Below are 25,070 nucleotides of genomic sequence, written 5' to 3' on the forward strand. Positions count from 1 at the left end.
AATACTGGAGTGGGTTGCCATTTCCTTCTCCAGGGGAATCTTCCCAACTCAGGGATTGAACCCAGGTCTTCTGCATTGCAGGCAGACTCTTTACAGTCTGAGCCACCAAATTATCAGAATCTAGCCCCCAAAGTTACCTTTACTGTATGAGATCACCTGATATAAGAATATTCCATTTTAACCTTGCTGGTGATATAAAATGAGAAGATGGCAATTATAAATAAAAATTAACAAGTCTTTATGATTATGATTCCATAATAAGCTAGTTCTCTAGTGTGAAGTTCATATAAATAAATCAATATAAAAATGGTATCCCAACTAAAAAACCTTCTGGCTCTTTAACCTTCTATAGCCTACAATATGCTATGTTAAGCATATGGTTATACTTCTACTGCCACAGAAACAGTAAAGGAATTTTTTTTGAAATCTGAAACTTCAAAAAAAATTTTAACGGAGGGACACCTTTTGAAATCTAGAATTCCTGGAATACTTGTTGCTCAAATGACAAGCTAGCAAATCTTCTGCATGATTTCCAGAAAGGAGCTTCTCAATTAATTTAACTTACAGAGACAAATAAAATCTCTAGGCTATTTTCCTGGTCTTGTTTGGGAGCTGTACCAGGGGACCTAAAGCCGGACACAACCTCAGAAAGCTTGCTCTGTATGTTAAGGTTTACATGTGATACATATAAATATATCTGAAATAAGCTATTTGAAAAGTTGTAGATAACTTCTCTCTGTTTTTTTTTTTTAAATAATGAAAAAATATCAGTTAAGTAAAAATAGCTAACTTGGAAAATGAATAATTAGAAAGTAGAGATTGCAGAGTAGACACTGACAAATTTACTTACCCTGCAGGAGCGATGCAATGAAGGCAGTTGCTACACTGCTAGAGCACAAAAGTATGGAATGATCAAGATAGTATTTTCCCTCTGGAATCCAGCCCAGTATAATTGCTGCCACAGCTGCTAGGAAGCCAACTACTGTTGCTTGAACCTTAAAAAAATATTTAATAAAATCCAACTGAATTATTCATTGAGAAAACACATTTTTTTATTTGATGATGTCAATAGGCATATAAGGAGTCAAAACAAAGTATTATATATGGTAACTGAGCTGCCTTACCTTTTGAAGAAGCTACTACATTTTAGTTTTATTATTCCCTAAGCTAGTGGGTTCTCAAAGTGCCCTGATCTGGTAGCAGTAGGTATTGAATGGGGTTTAGGAATGTATTTTTAACAAGCATCCTAAGTGACTTTGGTGGTGAAATCCATAGATCATCTAAGAAAATACCAACCTTAAGACTGAAAAGTACCCAATCCACGTAGCTTAAGTCTGACTCTTGAGGCAATATTGGCAGGAGACTGAATTCTATAATCAAATGGTAAGGGTTTCATTCCTAGCTATACCACTTAATCTTGTGGTAAGTTATTCAACAAGCATTAATTTAGGATCTACTATATACAAGGTGCTGTGCTTAGTGTTGGGCTACAAGAGTGGTCTTGGGGATAGGAGCAGGTAGTGGGAGAGAAAGAGATATTCCCCTGAGATTAGAAAGACCTGTAGATAATCTATATATAATTGATAATTTAATGTGCTCATTTGTATTAACACTGATAATATTAACAAATTAAGGAAAATTCAGCTTACACATTCTATCATATAAAAAAAGAGCAAAGTTTAATTAGAGGATTTACTTTAAAAAAGTCAAAGAAAAATAGCATCTAAGCAATGAAGTGCTACATATTTATTTGTACACATATTAACTCAAATTCTGGCTCTATTACACATGGGAGAAAATATTTTTTATATTTACTCTATATTTTGTATGTTATACATTTTCCATATTTAGAAAAATATGATGTTTCTAGAAAAAGAAAGCTTTCAGAAGGTATCCATTTATTCTATCATTTGTTCATAAATATATGTGTGTGTATACCCATATACATATCACTTACCTGTTTTAAAGCCAAGTTGCCAATTATTAGGTTCCACTTTTCAATGGGTGAATCCATCTTCCCAATGTTTACCTGTTAAAATGAATATTTTCATGTATCACTGAATAAGCTATATACCCTCTATTCTGCTTGAAGAGCATATTAAGTATTAAAGCCAAAAACAATCCTTTAGTATATCTGATGAGCTTATACCGCACATTAACTATAATTCTAAATTCACTACAAATCTTACATCTCACATTCAGCTTGCCTGAGATGTTTAGAAAAAAAATTTTTTAACTCAATTACTAGCTCAAAAGAACCAGTGGACTAGTTAGTACTGTCCACCTGCTCTCCGTTATCTTACAACTAACATCAAGTATCATCCTAATATGTTAAATTTTGTCTACTGAGGCCCAACATAAATAATTACATAATTGTGAGATGCTAGCATTTAATTCCACATTATGAAACTTATGCATTGACCAAAAAACTAAATGTAAATAAATAATTCATATTACATAATTTATATTTGAGTCATAATTGAGTCAAAATTATCAATAAAAAATTCATGTTGTTCACATATGAATATTGATAATGTATCTCACTATTAAAATGTATATATCTGTTGGCTAAATGGAAGAATATTCTCCAAAAATTAATATTTTATTCACACATTCAATTGCTCTGTAAGATAAATCATACTTTTCAACAACTTAGGATTCAAAAAACATATATCCAAATCTGACAGTTTTTCTAATGCAGTCATTTGGAAAGCAATAAGCAATCATTATTAAAAATTCACTGAGCCAAGTTTCAATTATTCATTATATGGTTGGTTATTGAAGACAGATGAATGGGTAAAGTAGCAGATACATAAGGGCAATTATTTATGGGTAGTTAACCATGGACAAACTAGAGTTTAGCTCACTGGTTCAAACCAACAGGTTAAGTGCCACATCAACATTTCCTGTTTCAATCTGGAAAACAGATTCTGTTCTCTAACTTCACTCTTGACTGCTTTCTCAAAGCATCGAGCAAACGCACGTATTACGATTTCTCAGTGTTTCAGAATAATTATTCTTGCTCTCTTTACTTGTATTATTTCCTTCCTAAGCCCAGAAGTCTAAATTATTCATAAAACTTGTGTTTGTAGCTCTGTGTCTCTGCTCTAGTGAATAAAGTATAACCCATGTTTAAAGAGTGGACCTATCTCAGGTTTAGTGTTCAAGAAACAGGTATAAGAGAAATTCGTGTTATTTGTAATAACTTTTAGAAAGATGTCTACAGGTAGAGGAACCAATCTAAAATGATTCCATGAAAAGTACAAGATGTCAAGACTTCAGAACCCCTTGATGCTCAATGGAGACACATTCATTACAGTCTAGGAAAACAAAATAAGTAAACAAGTACGAAAAACTGGTTTGAGAAGCTTCATTTGTATTCTTTGCTTCCCCTCAATGGGTCTTACAGATACTAACAAGAGTATTAGAATAATCAATGTTAACAAAAAACTTGTAAGGAAAGTCTAGCCATTACTTTCTACAAGGTAAATTTTAAAAGGAGTTAAGAAATATTTAGATGGTTATTTAAAATGGGAGAAATAAAATGGACATTTATGTGATGAAAACAAGATTTGATATTACTACACTGTGCTGTGCTGTGCTCAGTCCCTTCACTGAATAATGCATTATATATTAAAACATTATAATGTTGCTCTATCCGACACTTGGTGACCCTATGGACTGTAGCCCACCAGGCTCCTCTGTCCATGGGACTTTTCAGGCAAGAATACTGGAGTGGGTAGCCATGCTCTGCTCCAGGGGATCTTCCCAACCCAGGGACTGAACCCACGTCTTCCTGCATCTCCTACATTGCAGGTAAATTCTTTAATGCTGAGCCACTGCGGAAGCCCCTTACTATACTACCCTAAGGTTAAATGGGCCAAAAGGGACCCTCCCACTAGTCCCTAATATTAAAAGCCAAACAAGTCTTTGCTACTTACCCCAGTTTTAAAATATATATATTTAAGGGGCTAGAAAAATTTACCCTGAGATATATGACTAGCAATTATTTGGGGCAACAGTTAGGCCAAAGAGCATGACCTCCTCAGCTTAATCCCACTCTGGAGATTCCAGAACTCTTAAGTAGGTAAAATGGACAGGAAACAAAAGAAAAACTTTTAAACTCCTCCTCTAAGATCAAAGATTGTTGACTGGATCCCAATGAAAACTAAAGTTAAAGGTGGGCTTCCCAGGTGGCGATAGTGGTAAAGAATCCACCTGCCAATACAGGGGATGTAAGAGACACAAGTTTGATCCTTGGGTTGGGAAGATCCTCTGGAGTAGGAAATGGCACCCCGCTCCAGTATTCTTCCATAGACAGAGGAGCCTAGTGGGCTACAGTCCATGTAGCTGCAAAGAGTAAGACATGACTGAGCAACTGAGCACAGGAAAAGATCAGGAGGTGAGAGTTCTCACACTGGTCAGAATGGCCATCACTAAAAAGTCAACCAATAACAAATGCTGGAGAGGGTGTGGAGAAAAGGGAACCCTCTTACACAGTTGGTAAGAATGTAAATTGGTACAGTCACTATGGAGAATAGTATGGAGGTACCTCAAAAAACTAAATATAATTACCATATGATCTAGCAATCCCATTCCTGAGCATATATCCCAGCAAAATTATAATTTGAAAAGATACATGCACCATTATGTTTATAGCAGCATTATTCACAATAGCCAAGACAGGGAAACAACCTAAATACATGTCTATTGACAGATGAATGGATAAAGAAGATATAATAGAACACTACTCAGCCATGAAAAAGAATGAACTAATGCCATTTGCAGCAACATGGATGCAACTAGAGATTATCATACTAAGTGAAGTTAAGTCAGACAAAGATAAATACTATAATATCACTTTTATGTTGAATCTAAAATACAATACAAATGCACATATCTACAAAACAGAGACTCATAGACCTAGAGAACAGACTTGCGGTTGCCAAGGGGAAAGGACTATGGGGTGGGGGATGGATTTGGAGTTTGGAACTAACAGTTACAAACTATTACATATAGAATGGATAAACAACAAGAGAACTATATTCAATATCCTACAATAAACCATAATGGAAAAGAATATGACTAAACAATGAGAAAAATTATGATTCTATTTATACGAAATTCTAAAAAAGTAACTGAAAGAGCAGAGATTACTTGAGGCCAGAGGGATTACCTGGCAGCAGAATTAAAAGCAAAAGAGCATCAGGATGAGAAAAATGTTCTGTACCTTGTTGATGGTGGTAGATACACATTTAATATATTTGTCAAAACTCATCAAATTATATAGTTAATATGTACATATGTTATTAAATGTAAACTATACTTCAATAAATTAACTTTTATAAAGATAATTTCATACAACAGCAATTGCTTTTATGCTCTTCAATAACATTTATATTCCCACTACCTGGTTTGGTCAAGTATTAAAATTTTTACCATGTGTGGTATACTAATATATTACATATATGTTTAACAAAAAATATTTTAATGACTCAGATAACCATGATGGTGTGATCACTCACCTAGAGCCAGACATCCTGGAACGTGAAGTCGAGTGGGCATTAGGAAGCATCACTACGAACAAAGCTAGTAGAGGCGATGGAATTCCAGCTGAGTTATTTCAAATCCTAAAAGATGATGCTGTGAAAGTGCTGTGCTCAATATGCCAGGAAATTTGGAAAACTCAGCAGTGGCCACAGGACTGGAAAAGGTCAGTTTTCATTCCAATCCCAAAGAAAGGCAGTGCCAAAGAATGTTCAAACCACACAACTGCACTCATTTCACATGCTAGCAAGGTAATGCTCAAAATTCTCCAAGCTAGGTTTCAATAGTAGGTGAACCAAGAACTTCCAGATGTTCAAGCTGGATTTAGAAAAGGCAGAGGAACCAGAGATCAAATTGTCAACATCTGTTGGATCATAGAAAAAGCAAAAGAATGCCAGAAAAAACATCCACTTCTGCCTCATTGACTGCACTAAAGCCTTTGACTACGTGGAGCACAACAAACTGTGGAAAATTGTTAAAGGGACAGGAATACCAGACCATCTCACCTGCCTCCGGAGAAACCTGTATGCAGGTCAAGAAGGAACAATTAGAAATTGACATGAAACAATGAATGGACTGCTTCCAAACTGGGAAAGGAATACATCAAGGCTGTATATTTTCACCCTGCTTATTTAACTTAAATGCAGAATACATCATGTGGAATGTCAGGCTGGATGAAGCCCAAGCTGGAACCAAGATTGCTGGGAGAAATATCAATAACCTCAGATATGCAAAAGACACCACCCTAATGGCAGAAAGCAAAGAGGAACTAAAGAACCTCTTGATGAAGGTGAAAGAGAAGAGTGAAAAAGCTGGTTTAAAACTCAACATTCAAAAAAACGAAGATCATGGCATCTGGTCCCATCGCTCCATGGCAAATAGATGGGGAAACGATGAAAACAGTGACCGATTTTATTTTCTTGGGCTCCAAAATCACTGCAGATGGTGACTGCAGCCATGAAATTAAAAGATGCTTGTTCCTTGGAAGAAAAGCTATGACAAACCTAGACAGCGTATTAAAAAGCAAGGGCATTACTTTGCCAAGAAAGATCCATCTAGTCAAAGCTATGGTTTTCCCAGTAGTCATGTATGGATGTGAGTTGCATCATAAAGAAGGTTGAGTGCAAAAGAATTGATGATTTTGAACTGTGGTGTTAGAGAAGACTCTTGGGAATCCCGTGGACTGTAAGGAGATTAAACCAGTCAATCCTAAAGGAAATCAACCTTGAATATTCATTGGAAGGACTGATGCTGAAGCTGAAGCTCCAATACTTTGGCCACCTGATGCAAAGAACTGACTCATTAGAAAAGACCCTGATGCTGGGAAAGATTGAAGGCAGGAGGAGAAGGGAACAACAGAGGATGAGATGGTTGGATGGCCTCACTGACTTAAGGGACATGAGTTTGAGCAAGCTCTGGGAGACGGTGAAGGACAGGGAAGCCTGGCATGCTTCAGTTCATGGGGTCACAAAGAGTCAGATGTGACTGAGCAACTGAACAACAACGACGACAACAACGTTTAACATCATTATATAGTCAGATATCCAAGACTCAATCCAAGACTTCAACCTTTTTCCTCTTATTTTTTCTTATTGAATAATTTCTACTGATTTATCTTCAAGTTCATGAATTCTTTCTTCTGCTCTCACTAATCTGATACATTCACTCATTAAGACACATTTGTTTAATTCTTTGAACATTTTTTTCTTTAGTTCTTTGAACACATTTATATTAGCTGCTTTGGAAGATTTTGTTAAATCCAACATCTGGGCCCACTTTTAGTCACTTCCTGTTGACTGAATATGAATCACACTTTTGGGTTTGGTTTCTTTCCACTAGTGATTTCAGTCAAAAACTAGACAGTATAATAATGTGTTATAATAACTCTGGATAATGTTATGTTCTGCTGAGGATAACTGGATTTTCCTTCTAATAGGCAGTTAATTGGTCTAGACTTAAACTGCAAACCACTGTATCTCCCACAAGGTGCAGCAGTTCATATCTCTGCTTGGTTCTTTCAGCTACCAACTACTGCTTTCCAGCTCAGCTGTTGCGGAGGGTCTCTCCTGCACCTATGTAGTTTAATGGTCAGCCAAAGACTTAGAATTAGTGCTTAGATTTTGGGGCTCATCCTCTTTGCAGTTCTCTTGCTGCTGGGGTTTCTCCATAAATTTCCACCTGCTCTGTCAGCTTCAAGCTCTGTTATCTGATAATTCATGCCATCAAAACTTCAATTTTCTGCCACGATGGGTATGCATAGTAACAGAAGGCACTTAGTCAAAAAATGCAAAACCTCAAATTTCAGCCAGTGTATTTGTCTTTAAAGTATAGGATGTTCCACATTTTTGCCTACTTTTCTTCTTTGTTTTCTTTTGCCAGACTCCCTGAACTTTGCCACCTCAAGTTGGGAAGACTATGGGTTTTCCACCACATGAGATTGGGGAATTCCATCAAGAAAAAGAAGCCACAAATTTTGCCATTCTTACCCATTGCAGTTATGGTCTCTTAAGGGTGAACTCTAGTTTCTATTTGGTTTTGTAGGATTTTAATAATGTACAAATAATCTATTATCCAGATTTTATAACTGTTATTCTCTGAGAAGTTTCACTCAACCACTTTATTCCATCATTAACTGAATTGGGAACACTATTAGAATGTTACATGCTTGAGATATTTGATAATAAAACTTAATATGTTAAAACACACACACACCCTAATATCTTTCTGAATATACAGGGGTGAAGCATGTGCTTACAATCTTGATTGTGAAGATGGTTTCACAGGTACATACTATGTACTGAAACTCATCAAAATGAAGACTGAATTTGTCTGGTTTCTTGTATGTTAATTATACCTCAAAAAAGCTATAAAGAAGAGGAGAGAGCTTAATAATCTAGTTGATTAAAGCAGTTCTTGATTAAACTTAAGCAGTTCCACTCCACAAAATCATGACTATGGGTTAGTAGTTATAATTTAAGAAATATATCTTAAAATTAAGAACTATTAATGATAGGAATATGCACTCTTACTTGTATCTAACAGTGAGGGTATGACAATAACATGTAAAATTTAAAATTATGCCAAATTTAGGAAAAAATACTGAGACTGTAACCGTACCTACATCATGTCAGAGTTATTAATGTCGTTATTGGGGACTTTATTTTTTTTCTTTAATTTAGAAGTTTTACAGTTTGAATGGAAAGTCTAATGTAAAATTATTATGGAAAGAGGTTTTTTCCAACTTCATATGCCTCCACTGGAATGTAAGCTCAAAGAAGGCAGGAACATTTTCCAGTTTGTTTATTACAGATTCCCTAGCACACGGAGCACTGCTTGGCATATAGAAAAGGCTCAAAAATATTTTTTCAATTAAAGAATTTAAAAGGTAGAATGTTTCAACATAACTTCAGAGAACCAAGGTTTGAGACAACAGAAATAGAAATTTTCTCTCAGAAAACAGTTTTTAAAGTTTAAAAAAAAAAAACCTACTATCATTAGGACAGTGAATATCATTCCTGACTCTTTAGCATTCAGAAGCAGAAAATTTTAGACCTCAGATAACAGAACTTAAACTCAGCAATTTATAGAATCACTGTATTTGGTTTATTTTTCAATTATAGATTACTGTTATATATTTATAAGAATATCTACTATAACATATATCTACTGTTGAAAAGATAAAAATCTAGGAAAAATTATTCAAGTTAATCATTATATCTTTAGAGATAAATTTTGACTAAAGTAAGGAGGGCGAGATAAAGACGATTTGGATTCACTGTTAAGAAATCTCCCTTGTTGAAACAGGAAATCTATTTTATTGGAAATCTCTTTTATCTGTGAACATTTAATCTTTAGCTTTATAAAATAACAAATTTTAAATACAACTGACCTTCAACAGATTGGGTGAGCAGGCTGTATCTGATATTTTGTGTTTTAAATTCTCTATCTTTATAGGTCTTTCTTAAAATCCTGTAAGTTCATTTAACCTACTTCTACTGCAGACAATCATGAAAATGAGAAAAGATTTTTTCATGGAGCAAAAGATCAAAGTAATCGTGGACTAGCCTTCTACACTTATAATGATTTTTACTCCTAGTTTCACAAATGAAAATAAATAGAACATACAAAAATTGAAAAATGTATAGAATTATATTTTGACCATAGATGGAAGAGGTGACTTTCAAATAGTGCTTAAATCAAAAAAAAAATTATACTCGTCCAACCTTCTTCCTGGAACCAGTGAGTACAGTCAGCAGTCTGCTACAGCATCCCAATTATAGACAATAGGCAGGCAAATTAAGGTGGTGGCAGGTGGGGCATAAGAGAAAATGAAGAGGATTTCATAGGTGGAACTGACAGACTAATCAATAACTAGACAGAAAGCTGTCTGTCTTACTTGTTAGAGTAAGAGAAGACGATGAATTTAGTTTTGAAATTAAACTGCAGTGAGTGGTGCAGATAATTGAAAATTTCAGCTCAGGAGTCAGCAAATAGACTGGAGATACAAATCTGAGAATCAGTAATGTTAGCAGTGGTGGACTACAATTATTGATGGAGAACATGGAAGACAAGGTACTGAAACTTCAAGAAAACCTCACATCCAGAAAATGAGCAAATAAGAAGTAAGAAGAAGCGGTGAAAGAGGTGAGAGGGTAGCACAGTGTAAGGTCTCAAAGTCAAGAGCAATAAAAATTTCAGGCAGGCTGTTTCAGAACAGTCAGTGAAGAGTCTCTAGAAGGTGATGCTTTGGAGGTTTTGTTGTTAAGAAGTCATTAATTTAGAATTGCTTTAACAGCAAATAGGGCTTCCCTGGTGGTAAAGAATCTGTCTGCGATGCAGGAGATTCAGGTTCAATCCCTGGGTTGGGAAGATCCCCTGGAGAAGGGTGTGGCAACCCACTCCACTATTCTTGCCTGAAGAATTCCATGGACAGAGGAGCCTGGTGGGTTATAGTCCATGGGGTCACAAAGAGTCAGACACAACTGAGAACTAACACACACATACAGAGCATCAGAGCTGGACTACAGGCTGATAAAGATCCTCCAGAACTCTACCAGAATGGCAGTGTTCTACCTAGGAAACTTGAAGTCAGATTCTCTAAGCAATTAAAATATCACAAGCTAGATGACTATCATCTAGTCATGTCATCCATGTCATCTAAGCTTGATGCCACAAGTGACTACTTTTCTATCTTCTAATTTGGCTACTTTTACCCCTCTCAAATTTAGAGAATATTTCAAGTCTTTAATTCAGCTAATCCATCAGCCAATTCTGTCAACTCCCCCTAGAAAATGAGTTTTGGACTCCAACTATGTCTCACTACATCCTCTGCTAGCACCCACCCTGATCCAAGCCAACCTCAGTGCTAGTTTGCAGTATTATTGCAACGGATTCTCAACTTGTTTCCCTGCTTTAATTCTTGGCCTTCTACTGCTCTGTCACAACAGAACAGTCAAAATAATCTGTTAAAAATATCTATTGGATCACATTACTCAACTGCTCAAAATCTTCCAAAGGCTTCCCATTCACACAATAGCCAAAGTCCTCACAATGACCCACCAGCTGATCTCGCATCCTGTGATTTCCCCCTTCTCTCCCTTGGTCCCAACCCTACTGGCCTCCAGGCCATTCATTTAACATAGTGGTTCTCAAACTCTGATGTGTATCAGAATTATCTGGAAAGACTGTTCAAATACAGATGGTAAGCCACACCCCCGAGTTTCTGACTCAGTAGCTTTGGAGTGGGGCTGAGAATTTGCTATTCTAACAGATGCTAACACTGATGTTCAAAAGATCACATTTTGAGAACTACTGATCTAACAGTGGCCCTGCCTCAGGCCCTGGCAATACCTGGGACATGTTATCTTACCTCTAATAGACTCAAAAAATAAAACTAAACAAATTAGTAGATGGAAAAGTAGTAACTCATGACATTAAGCTATAATAACATGGTTTATTCATCTCTTTATGGTATTTTAATTGCTTAGAGAACTGAATAATTCCTTTAATTTATGACTCAGATATCTTATAATCAGTGACACAATTCTTGACCTATAGAAGACAGCAACTCCACCCCAATCTTCCCAATGAAAGGCCCAGCTAAACGACCCTGCAGTAAAGACCGTATGCTGAGCTTCTATTCAGCTTTGGAGTTCTCCTGTCTGAAATATGAACAGAAAAGTAAATATAACTAGACATATGATAAAAAGTTCTAATATAAAATACAGTCACAACAAATAAAGTTCAAATAAAAAGATGAAATTCAGCTTTAATGGTAACGGGTGCACATGTGCTAAGTCGCTTCACTTAGTCGTGTCCGACTCTTTACGACCCTATGGACTGCAGCCCGCCAGGCTCCTCTGTCCATGGGATCCTGCAGGCAAGAATACTGGAGTGGGTTGCCATGCCCTCCTCCAGGGGATCTTCCCCACCCAGGGATCAAACCCGCGTCTCTTACGTCTCGTACGTTGGCAGGTGGGTTCTTTACCACTAGCACCATCTGGGAAGCCTTCTGGTGGTAATACATGGTCAAATTAAACAATTTAACTTGCAGCATATTCTGCTTTAATCAGATTCCCTACAGCATGGCCTATTTTAAAATGGATTGGCATGTTTAATCTATTATTTGAATCTAAACAAATGCTGGATAATGCTCAATAATGTCACTTTTAGAAATATTTTCTTTGAGGTAAGTCAGTCAAAATTTCAGTTTTCCTGGCAAAGTTAATAAGCTGCTTAAATGTTTGTATGCTTAACTATATTTATCAGAACAAAGTTCATTTTCTAGCAAAATGAAACTAAAGCCACCTTTTAACTCTCATTCTAATAACTTTCTTTTCCCTTAAATGTTGTCACTCTTGTTTTTCAAGACCTCTTCTTTATTCACATCTCCTGCCAAAAAGCCTTTTGAAATGAGTTCTATCTAGGTAACCTACCAGCTCTTAAAACAGATACAAGTATGGATCATTGGGAAAAGACAGCAGATTAAACACATGTAATTTCACTAACTAGGAAAACGACATCAACTAGTAAAACTACATAACTAGTAAAACCACATAAACATACTGTTGTTTTTTAAGACAAAAGTTCAAGATATAGTAGCTTTTACACACATTCCACACATTCCAGTTGGATGCCAAATGTTAAAAGCAATATTCAGCTGACAGCAATCCTTTATAAGGATCAGTATAAGACAACAGCAATGTCACCATTACTTTATGAACTTCTGGAATATTAGAACAAATGTGAAATTTAATCAAATTTTAAAAATCTTATTGCTGTTGTTGTTGTTTAGTCACTCAGCTGTGTCCTACTCTTTTGCACCCCATGGACTGTAGCCCATCAGACTCCTCTGTCCATGGGATTTTTTCAGGTAAGAATACTGGAGTGGGTTGCCATTTCCTTCTCCAGAGGATTTTCCCAACCCAGAGACTGAACCTGTGTCTCCTGCACTGCAGGCAGATTCTTTACCACCGAGCCACCAACTGGGAAGCCCAAAATCTTATTACCATTTTATTTCTAAATTTTTTAGAAATAATTTCTTAGCACTGAGGCCTGCTAGACCGATCTTGTGGCCATTATTCTTCATAGCTGTAATACTATGCAGATGCCCATTTTCAAATGAAGTCATTAGAGAATCAAGATTGTTTTTGGCTAGTTTTGCCAGTCTAGATACTACTGAGAATGATGGTGTTATCAAACTATTAGGCTGTCTCTCCTAAAAAGGAAAGAAACATAATTGATAAAGGACTTCTATACTCTTTAATTTCCAGGTTTGATGTTTTGGTTAATAGTAATCATGCATTTTCATTGAAATAATTCCATAAACTGAAATTTTGTATATTGCTTGATGATGATGCTTTCTAAATATTTTCAGAGTCAAAGGAATGTTGCCTTAACACATTTTTTAATTTTAATATTTTACACATACTTACTGCTTCACATGATCACTTGAGAAAAATTTGCATTTAAGTTTTGGATCTTTTCAAAGTGTAACAATGGAGTGATGTGTCTGGCTTCCAAGACATCAAAAAAGTAACAAAATTTCATTGGTATCTCAGCTTTTATTGCATTCATGACAATTTTAATACCTTCTCAAGAGTAGCATAACAGGATAGAGATTATGTAAGAATAATTTGTATACTCAAGGTGCATCCATTTGGGTACTTAAGATGTTTCCAATAAAAGAACTGCTTTTCTGTAAGCAATATTGATTGTTAGTAAGTCCTGTGACTGTTACCTTCAGCATGTACTAGTAAGGCTATTTTATCCAAGCAATCCTTCTTAATATATAACATTTCCCCCTTGTTTTTGTATCTTACTGAAGTACATCACAAGGCAGCTTTGAAATCCCTTCTATGTCATGTAATTTTCCTTAGGCCAGAAGAAGTTTTGAATCTGTAAGAGGGACTCCAGCTTTGAGAACCATAGCTTAGAAGGCCCCACTTTGGTCCTCCATTAGCCGTGCCCCTTTAACAGGGTGAAAAGTGCATGGGACCCAAGCAGTGTGCCCACTCAACACCTGCGCCTCATCCCCTTCTAGGCCACACTTCAGATACCTAGGACCATAGAAGTCCATGACCAAATGGCCTTGAGTCCAATTCCAGGGCCTCTTCCTGAAGCCAATCCTCCTGAAGATAGGCCACGCCACCTCTGCTGCATGCCCAAACTCAGGAGTGCTCAGAGGCTGGCTGGCTGGCTGTTGGGGGTGTCGCAAAGAGTCGGACACGTCTGAGCGACTTTCACTTTCCATTTTCCAGCTTACACACCACCTCAGAGAAGTTGTCCCTAACCACCTAATATAAAACAGCTCTCATGAATCACATTTCATCACATTACCCTGTCTGAGGGATGTGTGAGGTATCCCACAGAGCAGACAGACCATAGAGCCAAGGGTGGGGAATGAAGTGGGGCTGGGCTCAGACCAGGAACTGGCTCTCTCCACAACACTGTGTTCCAAAACAGAACCCAAGGAGTCCAAGAATTATAAATTTGATCTTGGACTTTCATATCATCAGAGGAAATATTTGCAAAGCTGGAAAGATGGAGATTTTTTTTTCAATGTGTCAGCTGCTTGTATAATTTTAAACTAAGTACACGTATGGCTACATGGGCCTCTGTTTTTATTCCTGCCCCAGGCTCAACTGTGAAAGTGAATCTGTACAGAACGCTTTTAAATATCTGATACTATTACACTGACATCATTATACTGATAAGATACAATAGTAACCTGGAATGGTCTTTTCCCAGATTTTGATATGCCTGACTCACTTTTATTATTCAGGTTCCTTGGTAGCTCAGCTGGTAAAGAATCTGCTTGCAATGCAGGAGACCTCGGTTCGATTCCTGAGTCAGGAAGATCCCTGGAGAAGTGATAGACTACCCACTCCAGTATTCTTGGGCTTCCCTCGTGGCTCAACTGGTAAAAAATCCGCCCGCAATGTGTGAGACCTACATTTGATCCCTAGATTCCCTGGAGAAGGGAAAGGCTACCCACTTCAGTATTCTGGCCTGGAGAATTCCATGGACTGTATAGTCCATTGGGTTGCAAAGAGTCGGACACAACTGAGCGACTTTCACTTTCCATTTTCCAGCCTACACACCACCTCAGAGAAGTCGTCCCTAACCACCTAATATAAAAGAGCTCTCATGAATTACCCTTCATCACATTACCCTGTTTTACGTTCTTTACTGCCTCTACCAATATGTGAAATTATTTATGTAAATTCTACCACAGCAGAGATCATGCCTGCCTTGTTATTCATCTGCAAGCTCATGGATTCTTATCTAGTGCTATGAGTTAAAATTTGTAAATATCATTATTTATTTTGTGGCTTGAATTTTCCCAGATCTGGTTTGTATGTTACCCTTTCATCGTGTACTTATCATTCTTTGTTTGTTTATTCTAGCATTTCTTTACTTTATGGCATGAGATGTTCCAGGGCCATTTTGGACTTTTATGTTCCAGCCTAAGGAACTCCAGCTTCTATTATTCTCCAGTTCTTTTAATACTCAATAATGTAAAATTATAGACTAAAGTGAATTTACAAAGTAATTCTGTGTGGTTGGTTCCAACTGATACCCCTGGATATTAACTCCAACTAACTACAGAGATAAGCCACAGGGTTACATTTACAAATAATACATTTTTTTAATATCAAAAGTTAAGTTTTAAAAAATACATACCCCAGAAATAGTATAGTGGTACTAAGACCAAGACTATAGGAGAGCATTTTTACAATGTAGAGGAGGAGATTATTCAGTTCATTTCAGTTCAGTTGCTCAATTGTGTCCAACTCTTTGCAACCCCATGAACCGCAGCATGCCAGGCCCCTCTGTCCACCACCAACTCCCGGAGTCCACCCAAACCCATGTCCATTGAGTCAGTGATACCATCCAACCATCTCATCCTCTGTCATCCCCTTCTCCTCCTGCCCTCAACCTTTCCCAGCATCAGGGTCTTTTCAAATGAGTCAGCTCTTCGCATCAGGTGGCCAAAGTATTGGAGTTTCAGCTTCAACATCAGTCCTTCCAATGAACATCCAGGATTGATCTCCTTTAAGATGGACTGGATGGATCTCCTTGCAGTCCAAGGGACTCTCAAGAGTCTTCTCCAACACCACAGTTCAAAAGCATCAATTCTTCAGCACTCAGCTTTCTTTATAGTCCAACTCTCATATCCATACATGACCACTGGAAAAACCATAGCTTTGACTAGATGGACCTTTGTTGGTAAAGTAATGTCTCTGCTTTTTAAGAGGCTGTCTAGGTTGGTCATAACTTTCCTTCCAAGGAGCAAGCGTCTTTTAATTTCATGGCTACAATCACCATCTGCAGTGATTTTGAAGCCCAGAAAAATAAAGTCAGCCACTGTTTCCACTGTTTCCCCATCTATTTGCCATGAAGTGATGGGACCTGATGCCATGATCTTAGTTTTCTGAATGTGGAGCTTTAAGCCAACTTTTTCACTCTCCTCTTTCACTTTCATCAAGAGGCTCTTCAGTTCCTCCTAACTTTCTGCCATAAGGGTGGTGTCATCTGCATATCTGAGGTTATTGATATTTCTCCCAGCAATCTTGATTCCAGCTTGCAATTCTTCCAGCCCAGTGTTTCTCATGATGTACTCTGCATATAAGTTAAATAAGCAGGGTGACAATATACAGCCTTGACATACTCTTTTTCCTATTTGGAACCAGTTTGTTGTTCCATGTCCAGTTCTAACTGTTGCTTTCTGACCTGCATACAGGTTTCTCAGGAGGCAGATCAGGTGGCCTGGTATTCCCATCTCTTTCAGAATTTTCCACAGTTTATCGTGATCCACACAGTCAAAGGCTTTGGCATAGTCAATAAAGCAGAAATAGATGTTTTTCTGGCCGAGAGGAGCTACCCCATGTCCAAGGTAAGGAGCAGCGGCTGAGCTTTGCTGGAGCAGCCGTGAAGAGATACCTCACATCCAAAGTAAGAGAAACCCAAGTAAGATGGTAGGCACTGATAGAGGGTATCAGAGGGGAGACAGACTGAAACCACAATCACAGACAACAAGCCAATCTGATCACATGGACCACAGCCTTGTCTGTTTGTTTTATTGAGTTATGAAACTAAGCCATGCCATGTGGGGCCACCGAAGACGGACGTGTCATGGTGGAGAAGTCTGACAGAACGTGGTCCACTGGAAAAGGAGATTATTAGGGTTTTGCTATTGTGTTTATTTATTGGTTTTATAAACTCAGACACAGTTATCCTATACAAGTAAAAGGAAAAGTTCTGGAATATGACTTATTTCACCGCATACTACCTCTGTGTCTTCGGGAAAGTTACTCAACTGTTCAAAGCCTCAGTTCCTCCTCTGTAAAACAGGAATAGTGTTTATCTCATAGGGTTTGTTATAAGACATCCTAAAGCAGTTAGCACAGTGCTGGCACATTATGCATATGTGTTAAGTCCCTTTAGTCATGCCGACTCTTTCCAACTCTATGAACTGTAAGCCTGCCAGGCTCCTCAGTCCATGGGATTCTCCAGGCAAGAATACTGGACTGGGTTGCCACTCCCTTCTCCAGGGGATCTTCCTGACCCCGGGATTGAACTCCATCTCCTGTCTCCTGCATTGTCAGGTGGGTTCTTTACCCTAGTGCCACCTGGGAAGCCCGGCACATTATGAGAACTCACTAATCCCCAATACTTCATTATTGCCTGGACGGAGTATGGCTATATGACCTTTTATATATAAGCAAACGGCTTAGAAGTTTCCATAGGGTATATGTAGCAGTTCTTGAAAAAGCAAATAATAGTGTTAATAAAACATTATTTAATGTATTTCCTTTCCAAGCATCTGTTTCACTCAAGAAAACTTAGGGACCTCACAGCTGCCTGGAGAAAAATGAAGAGAGGGGAGAAGGAGGAAAAGGGGGCTCCTAGCAAAACACAGCTGTTCAGCTTCTACATCTTCATTACCTTTAGATACACAAATGTTTTTTCCTAGTTCACAGACAGATTCATAGGTCGCATCTTCTTTAAAGGAAAAAATAAACCTCATATACTAACAGCACTGCAATCAGTAATGACAGCTTTGTTAATCTGGGGCTAGCATTCAATGTGGTACTGGGAAAGACTCTTGAGAGTCCCTTGGACAGCATGGAGATCAAACCAGTCAATCCTGAAGGAAATCAACCCTGAATATTCGTTGGAAGGACTTATGCTGAAGCTGAAGCTCCAATACTCTGGCTATCTGATGCAAAGAGCTGATTCACTGGAAAAGACCTTGATGCTGGGGAAGGACTGAAGGCAAAGGAGAAGAGGGTGGCAGAGGATGAGATGGTTAGACAGCATCACCGACTCAATGGACATGTATTTTAGCAAACTCCATGATACGGGGAGGACAGAGGAGCCTGGGGTGCTACAGTCTACGGGGTCACAAAGAGTTAGACATGACTTAGCAACTGAACAATAACAACAATAACATCCAATGGGCTGATGGTTCATTGAAGTGAGCCTCACTAGCTACATGGATTTAATCATAATTTGGTTCCACGATGGTGGAACCACCAAAGAATATCATAGTGAGAAAACAAAATCCTTTTCGTCTACTAAAAAAACCTCAGAACCCTGCTAGTGGCAGTATTTTTAAAAGTGTTTAATGTTTCTGGATGACTGTTTTCCAGTATGTGGCTAAAGCCGTAAAAGTATGCTTTTTTTATCCCCTGAACAATAATTTCATCTTACAATTTGCCCAAAAGAAATTAGAGTATAAAACTGTATATACAAGAATATTCATAACAGCAAAGCAGTAAAAAGAACCTACATATTCAATAATAGATTAAATCACAGTAGAGCTATACAACAGAAAAACACACAGCCAATAAAAACAGTGGCATAGGTCCACATTTCTTGATATGGAAAGATGATCATGATGTCTCTTCAAATGGATATCATAGATTATAAATGAGAATATATACGATTTCAGTTCTTTTTTTTAAGAATATAGAGTGTATATATATATCACATTATGCTAGACCTACGCGTAAGTACAGTTATCCAAGTATAGAAGGATCTATAACAAAATGGTAATAGAGATTATGTCTAGGTAAAGAATTGGGGGTAGTTTTACATTTTCTTCTTTATATATTTGCCTTTCCTTCAGTTTTTACAATAAGCATGTATTACTTTTACAATCACAGAAAGTCTAAAAGCCAATCAACCAACCATCGAACCATAAAGAATCTGTGTCTGACTTGCCCATGTCTTAAGCACTGATGATGATTGCCCGAATACCCTGAAATGAAAGGAGGCAAGAATGCTACTTCTTCTCAGGGTAAAGGAGGACCTGTAATTCCCAGATCAGACAGCCCAGGGAACTTTCAGGACATGATAACAGGTATAACTACTTAGCATATCCCTGAGGTTCAGAAACTTATCAGTAGACAGAGGAGAAAATTTTTTTCCTCATAAAAGTTCTCCTTAACAGAGAAGAACAGCACATGTGATATATATACACACAAAGAGACACACCCACATACACACACACACACATATATATCCATGTGTGTGTGCACATGTGTAGAAAATATACATACTTAGAGGCAGGAATAAACTTACTGCAGTGGATAATCTGGATGCCAATGTCATTTCCAAGTTCCCTTTGAGACCAAGAAGCGCAGGAACTAAAATGAAAACTTCTGTTACTTTTTTGAACACTTCCCAGTGCTGTAAGGAAAAAAAAAAAAAGAATTTTCAACACTCTTTAAAAACATTTTAGAATAAAGATTTCCAAAAATTTCAGCTTTTTTTCCCCAATGTTGCATCTACATTTTAAGTAACTGCATAGGTCATTTAATCATTGGTCATTCAGTTTAACCCATTCCCATAGATGGGGGAAAAGTGGAAACAGTGACAGATTTTGCTTTCTCGGGCTCCAAAATCACTACGAATGGTGACTGCAGCCATGAAATGAAAAGACGCTTGCTCCTTGGAAGAAAAGCTATGAAAAACATGGATGGCATATTAAAAAGCAGATATTACTTTGATGACAAAGACCTATATAGTCAAAACTATGGTTTTTCCAGTAGTTATGTATGGATGTGAGAGTTGGATCATAAAGAAGGCTGAGTGCCAAAGAACTGATGCTTTCAAACTGTGGTACTAGAGAAGACTCTTGAGAGTCCATTGGACAGCAAGGAGATCAAGCCAGTCAATCCTAAGAGAAGTCAATCCTGAATATTCACTGGAAGGACTGATGCTAAAGCTGAAGCTCCAATACTTTGGCCACCTGATGCAAAGAGCAGACTCATTGGAAAAGACCCTGATGCTGGGAAAGATTGAGTGCAGGAAAAGAAGAGGGCAACAGAGGACGAGATGGCTGGATGGCATCATCGACTCAGGACATGAGTTTGAGCAAACTCCAGGAGATGGGGAAGGACAGGGAAGCTTGGTGTGCTGCAGTCCATGGGGTCGCAAAGAGTTGGACACAACTTAGCTACTGAACAACAACAATTCTCCAGAGTTCTGAAGCCTTGAGTTACTTTAGAAGACTCAGTTAGAGTTGGGAGTAATAGCTGATAAAGTCATTATATCTCGTAGTATATCTAGGTTGCTACACAACCTTTTTTTTTTTTGGCTGCCCTGGGTCTTCATTGCGGCACACAAGACTTTTTCTAGCTGTGGTATGTGAGCTTAACTGCCCAGCATCATGTGGGATGTTAGTTCCTGGATCAGGGATCAAATTCTTCATTCCTGTAAAGCAGATTCTTAACCATTGGACCAGCAAGTTAAGTCCAACTCTGTTTCTCTTAAAGTCTACTTTATCTCTTAATGATGCCAAGTCACTGTAACTAGAGATTAGGAGCACAGATTCAAGAACCAGATAAACTGTATTTGAATCTTGGTTCCAACACTGATTATAACCAACCTACAGAAAAATTACAGTAATATTATTAGCTAGTTTCACAAATGAGATTCAGATAAAGTGATTTTCCCAAGACCAAGACGGGAACTAAAATTGACCCCAGGAGTTCTGAGTTGTCCCATGTTCTGCTCCCCATTTTAGGATGTGAGGCAAGAGGCTGCAGAGCAGAGGATCATAAAGAGCACAAAACTGGAAATCAGCAAATCTGTTATCAAGGCATGGATCTGTCACAAACTGGCTGTGTAATCTTTGATGAGTTATGTACTTTTCTAATTTCAACTTCTTCAACCATGAAATGAAGATACTATCTGTCCTGTCGAGCCTATGGAGAAATACCATAATAATGAAAACAACAGATATTAGAGCACTTTATAAACTGGAAATGCCATACAAATGACTAACACAAAATGCTACTTCACAAGTGCTATTAAGAGGTGATTGTCCCAGTATGAGACTTTAAGCATCTTAATTTATGCCAAAACATATCAAGAATACAGTCCTGTCACTAACACCAATACAGCTGAGAAAAGACTTAAATCTATCAGATAAGTGAAAGGAAATTTTAATTTGTCTCCAAAGTTTCCCTAGAGGCTGTTCCAAATAGATGTAGAACTAGGGACTAAAGAGAGTTCAGGAAATATTTGTCAGACCAGTCTCTGGTAAAAACCTGGTTCGAAGGATTCACAAGTGAATCCATCCAGGGATTCAATTAAGGATGGAGCTAAAAGAAGTCAATTAAGGATGGAGCTAAAAGAAGTCAATTAAGGATGGAGCTAAAAGAGGCACTGGGGGTCCAGTAACCTCTCAGATTCCTTAACCTATCGAAGAAACTACCAAACAATTTAGCCTGTGTTTTATGTTGGGTAAGAATTCTGCCGTCCTAGTGGGATATGCATCCTTCCGAGATGATGGTGATGATGATGACGAATAACAACAGACAATAATAATAAAAAATACTAACAGCAGTCAACATTCACTGATTGCTTGTTATGTGCCAGTCACTGTTCTAGCCTTCATCATTTAATTTTCACAACAAACTTATGAGATAGCATTTTTATCAGATTAGACATAATTCAGGAATATGTTTTACCTAGGTCATAATTTTAAGACACCTACCTATACGATGATTTTAAATTTATCTATCAGTCACGTGCAATCCCACTGTGGATCTGCTGGGATGCGTTCCATTGGGTTACTAACATCCTTTCCAAGTTTAATTAAAATCAAAGGCTCCTGTGAGAATTCCTATGAAAACACTTACACCTTTGCACTGATATAACAATAAGAACTATCACATACTGCTTTCCTATCTCATGCCCAATAAATTCTGTGTTCTTCTCTCTATAACCTGCATACGTGTGCTTATTGAAGTTCTCAAACTTTCTCAGCTCACAGCACCCGTAGCATCTCAGAAATGTTTTCATGGCTTCCTTAGGTCAAAGGAAATACCTAACAGTCCGGCCAAGCAGCTAGGTATTTAATAGGTATTTATTCCCTAACAATTTTATAGCCTTCTAAAGAAATAACACAAACATTGGAAGGAAAATATTGTATTTTTATGTCCTCGAACCACATTAATTCCTAATGGGATGTGTGCATCTGTTGGGCACTGCATAATTTCTCAAACCTTGTAACCGGAAACTACTGCTTTCATTTCTTGTTCTATATTGACCTTTGTGTGACACTTGCTTTTTTTCCCAGCACTGTTGAAAATCTAGCTTTGCAGAGGTATGTCATCAAGAGAAATGCAGTATGATCTAATGCTGAATGCTGAACCACCTTGAGCCAGTGGTCTGCAGAGATGTCCAAGAGATGTCACTGTGTTTCCCTCAAAAATTTAATATATACCACAGCGCCTCTACGGTCCAGCCACATAGTTTGGGAAATGCGAGAACAGTGAGAAACTGTATGGTACAGTAGTCAAAGGGAGGGATTCTGGAATCAGATTATCTGAGTTGAAATTCTGATACTAATGAGAGGGTAATAGGCAGGAAGGCCAGGGGTCTCCTACCAGAGGAAATAGGCTGCAAGTGTCAGACATTCTTTCTCTCTCTCTTTAGCGGCGAGAGGAAACAAACCACTAGTGTCATATTTTTTCCCCTTCTCTGTACAAATTTAAAAAGAGGTTTCTTTTAAAATTCTGTGTTGCCATGACAATACCTGGTTCCACCTGAACTTAGTTAGTGATTTCAGTCGCTCAGTCGTGTCTGACTCTTTGCAACCCCATCTGCAGCACACCAGGCCTCCCTGTCCATCATCAACTCCCGGAGTTTACTCAAACTCATCTCCATTGAGTCGGTGATGCCATCCAACAATCTCATCTTCTGTCGTCCCCTTCTCCTCCTGCCTTCAATCTTTCCCAGCATCAGGGTCTTTTCCAATGAGTCAGTTCTTCGCATAAGGTGGCCAAAGTACTGGAGTTTCAGCTTCAACATCAGTCCTTCCAGTGAATATTCAGGACTGATTTCCTTTAGGATGGACTGGTTGGATCTCCTTGCAGTCCAAGGGACTCTCAAGAGGCTTCTCCAACACCACAGTTCAAAAGCATCAATTCTTTGGGGCTCAGCTTTCTTTTTAGTCCAACTCTCACATCCATACATGACTACTGGAAAAACCATAGGTTTGACTAGATGGACCTTTGTTGGCAAAGTAATACCTCTGCTTTTTAATAAACTGTCTAGGTTGGTCATAACTTTTCCTCCAAGGAGTAAGCATCTTTTAATTTCATGGCTGCAGTCACCATCTGCAGTGATTTTGGAGCCCAAGAAAATAAAGTCTGTCACTGTTTCCACCGTTTCCCCATCTATTTGCCGTGAAGTGATGGGACCAGATGCCATGATCTTCATTTTTTGAATGTTGAGTTTGAAGCCAGCTTTTCCACTCTCTTTCACTTTCATAAAGAGGCTCTTTAGTTGTTCTTCTTCACTTACTGCATAAGGGTGGTGTCATTTGCATATCTGAAGTTATTGATATTTCTCCTGGCAATCTTGATTCCAGCCTGTGCTTCATCCAGCCCAGCATTTTGCATGATGCATTGGAGAAGGAAATGGCAACCCACTCCAGTGTTCTTGCCTGGAGAATCCCAGGGACGAGGGAGCCTGGTGGGCTGCCATCTATGGGGTCGCACAGAGTCAGACACGACTGAAGCAACTTAGCAGCAGCAGCAGCTCTGCACAGAAGTTAAATAAGCAGGGTGACAATATACAGCCTTGACGTACTCCTATCCCAGTTTGGAAGCAGTCCGTTGTTCCACGTCCAGTTCTGACTGTTGCTTCCTGACCTGTATACAGATTTCTCAAGAGGCAGGTCAGGTGGTCTGGTATTCCCATTTCTGCATGAATTTTCCACAGTTTGTTGTGATCCACACAGTCAAAGGCTTTGGCGTAGTCAATAAAGCAGAAATAGCTGTTTTTCTGGAACTCGCTCGCTTTTTCGATGATCCAACAGATGATGGCAATTTGATCTCTGGTTCCTTTGCCTTTTCTAAATCCAGCTTGAACATCTGGAAGTTCCCGGTTCACATACTGTTGAAGCCTGGCTTGGAGAATTTTGAGCAGTACTTTACTAGCGTGTGAGATGAGTGCAACTGTGCAGTTGTTTGAGCATTCTTTGACATTGCCCACCTGATCTTAACTTGTCTCAAACCTTAAGTTAACCAATGCCGTTTTTCTTATGGAAATGTTTGTCTTAAGCTATGTTAATGAACTATATATTTACCCTAGACTCCTTCTTCAAGTCGGTTCTGCCTAAGACTCAGAACTGACTTGACAAACCAGTACATTTTACTCAAGCAAATGTTCTCTTAAGCTATGTTAATGAGACTGTATTTGCTTGGAAACCTGCCTTTCTTGTCATGTCAATCATTTTATGGCCAGGGACAACTCACTTTGTGCCAATTTTATCTCAAAATGCATGCTGTGGCTGAGGGGCCTGGTGCCAGTTTTGAGACATTTCCTTTCCTCTACTTAGCAGACTGCTAGTAGCTATATAACATCCAGCTAAAGACTATCAGGGGGGCACTCTTTCTGCTCTCTTCTGATGACTATGTCAGAAGCTTTCTCTATCTCTTTTATACTTTAATAAAACTTTATTACACAAAAGCTCTGAGCGATCAAGCCTCGTCACT

The 25,070-nt window shown here is 38.2% G+C and overlaps 1 protein-coding gene across 15 annotated transcripts in view; it reads right to left on the reverse strand.

Moving 5' to 3' along the window:
- The window catches only part of SLC41A2 (solute carrier family 41 member 2), a 156,861-nt gene that overhangs the window by 52,435 nt on the left and 79,356 nt on the right, over nucleotides 1–25,070 (reverse strand). For all 15 annotated transcript variants that reach the window (XR_014083504.1, XR_014083500.1, XR_014083503.1 and 12 more), the window contains 3 exons: nucleotides 19,639–19,746; nucleotides 1,958–2,029; nucleotides 851–995 (listed from right to left, as the gene is read on the reverse strand). Coding sequence is in view for 10 of the 15 variants with exons in the window: in XM_081595671.1 (XP_081451797.1) it covers nucleotides 851–995; nucleotides 1,958–2,029; nucleotides 19,639–19,746 (325 nt within the window). In the remaining 5 variants the exon portion in view is untranslated. The remainder of the gene's footprint in view (nucleotides 1–850; nucleotides 996–1,957; nucleotides 2,030–19,638; nucleotides 19,747–25,070) is intronic.

This window comes from Giraffa tippelskirchi, chromosome 4 (assembly GCF_054371585.1).
Source record: "Giraffa tippelskirchi isolate mGirTip1 chromosome 4, T2T-mGirTip1v1.2.pri, whole genome shotgun sequence".
NCBI classification, from domain to species: domain Eukaryota; kingdom Metazoa; phylum Chordata; class Mammalia; order Artiodactyla; family Giraffidae; genus Giraffa; species Giraffa tippelskirchi.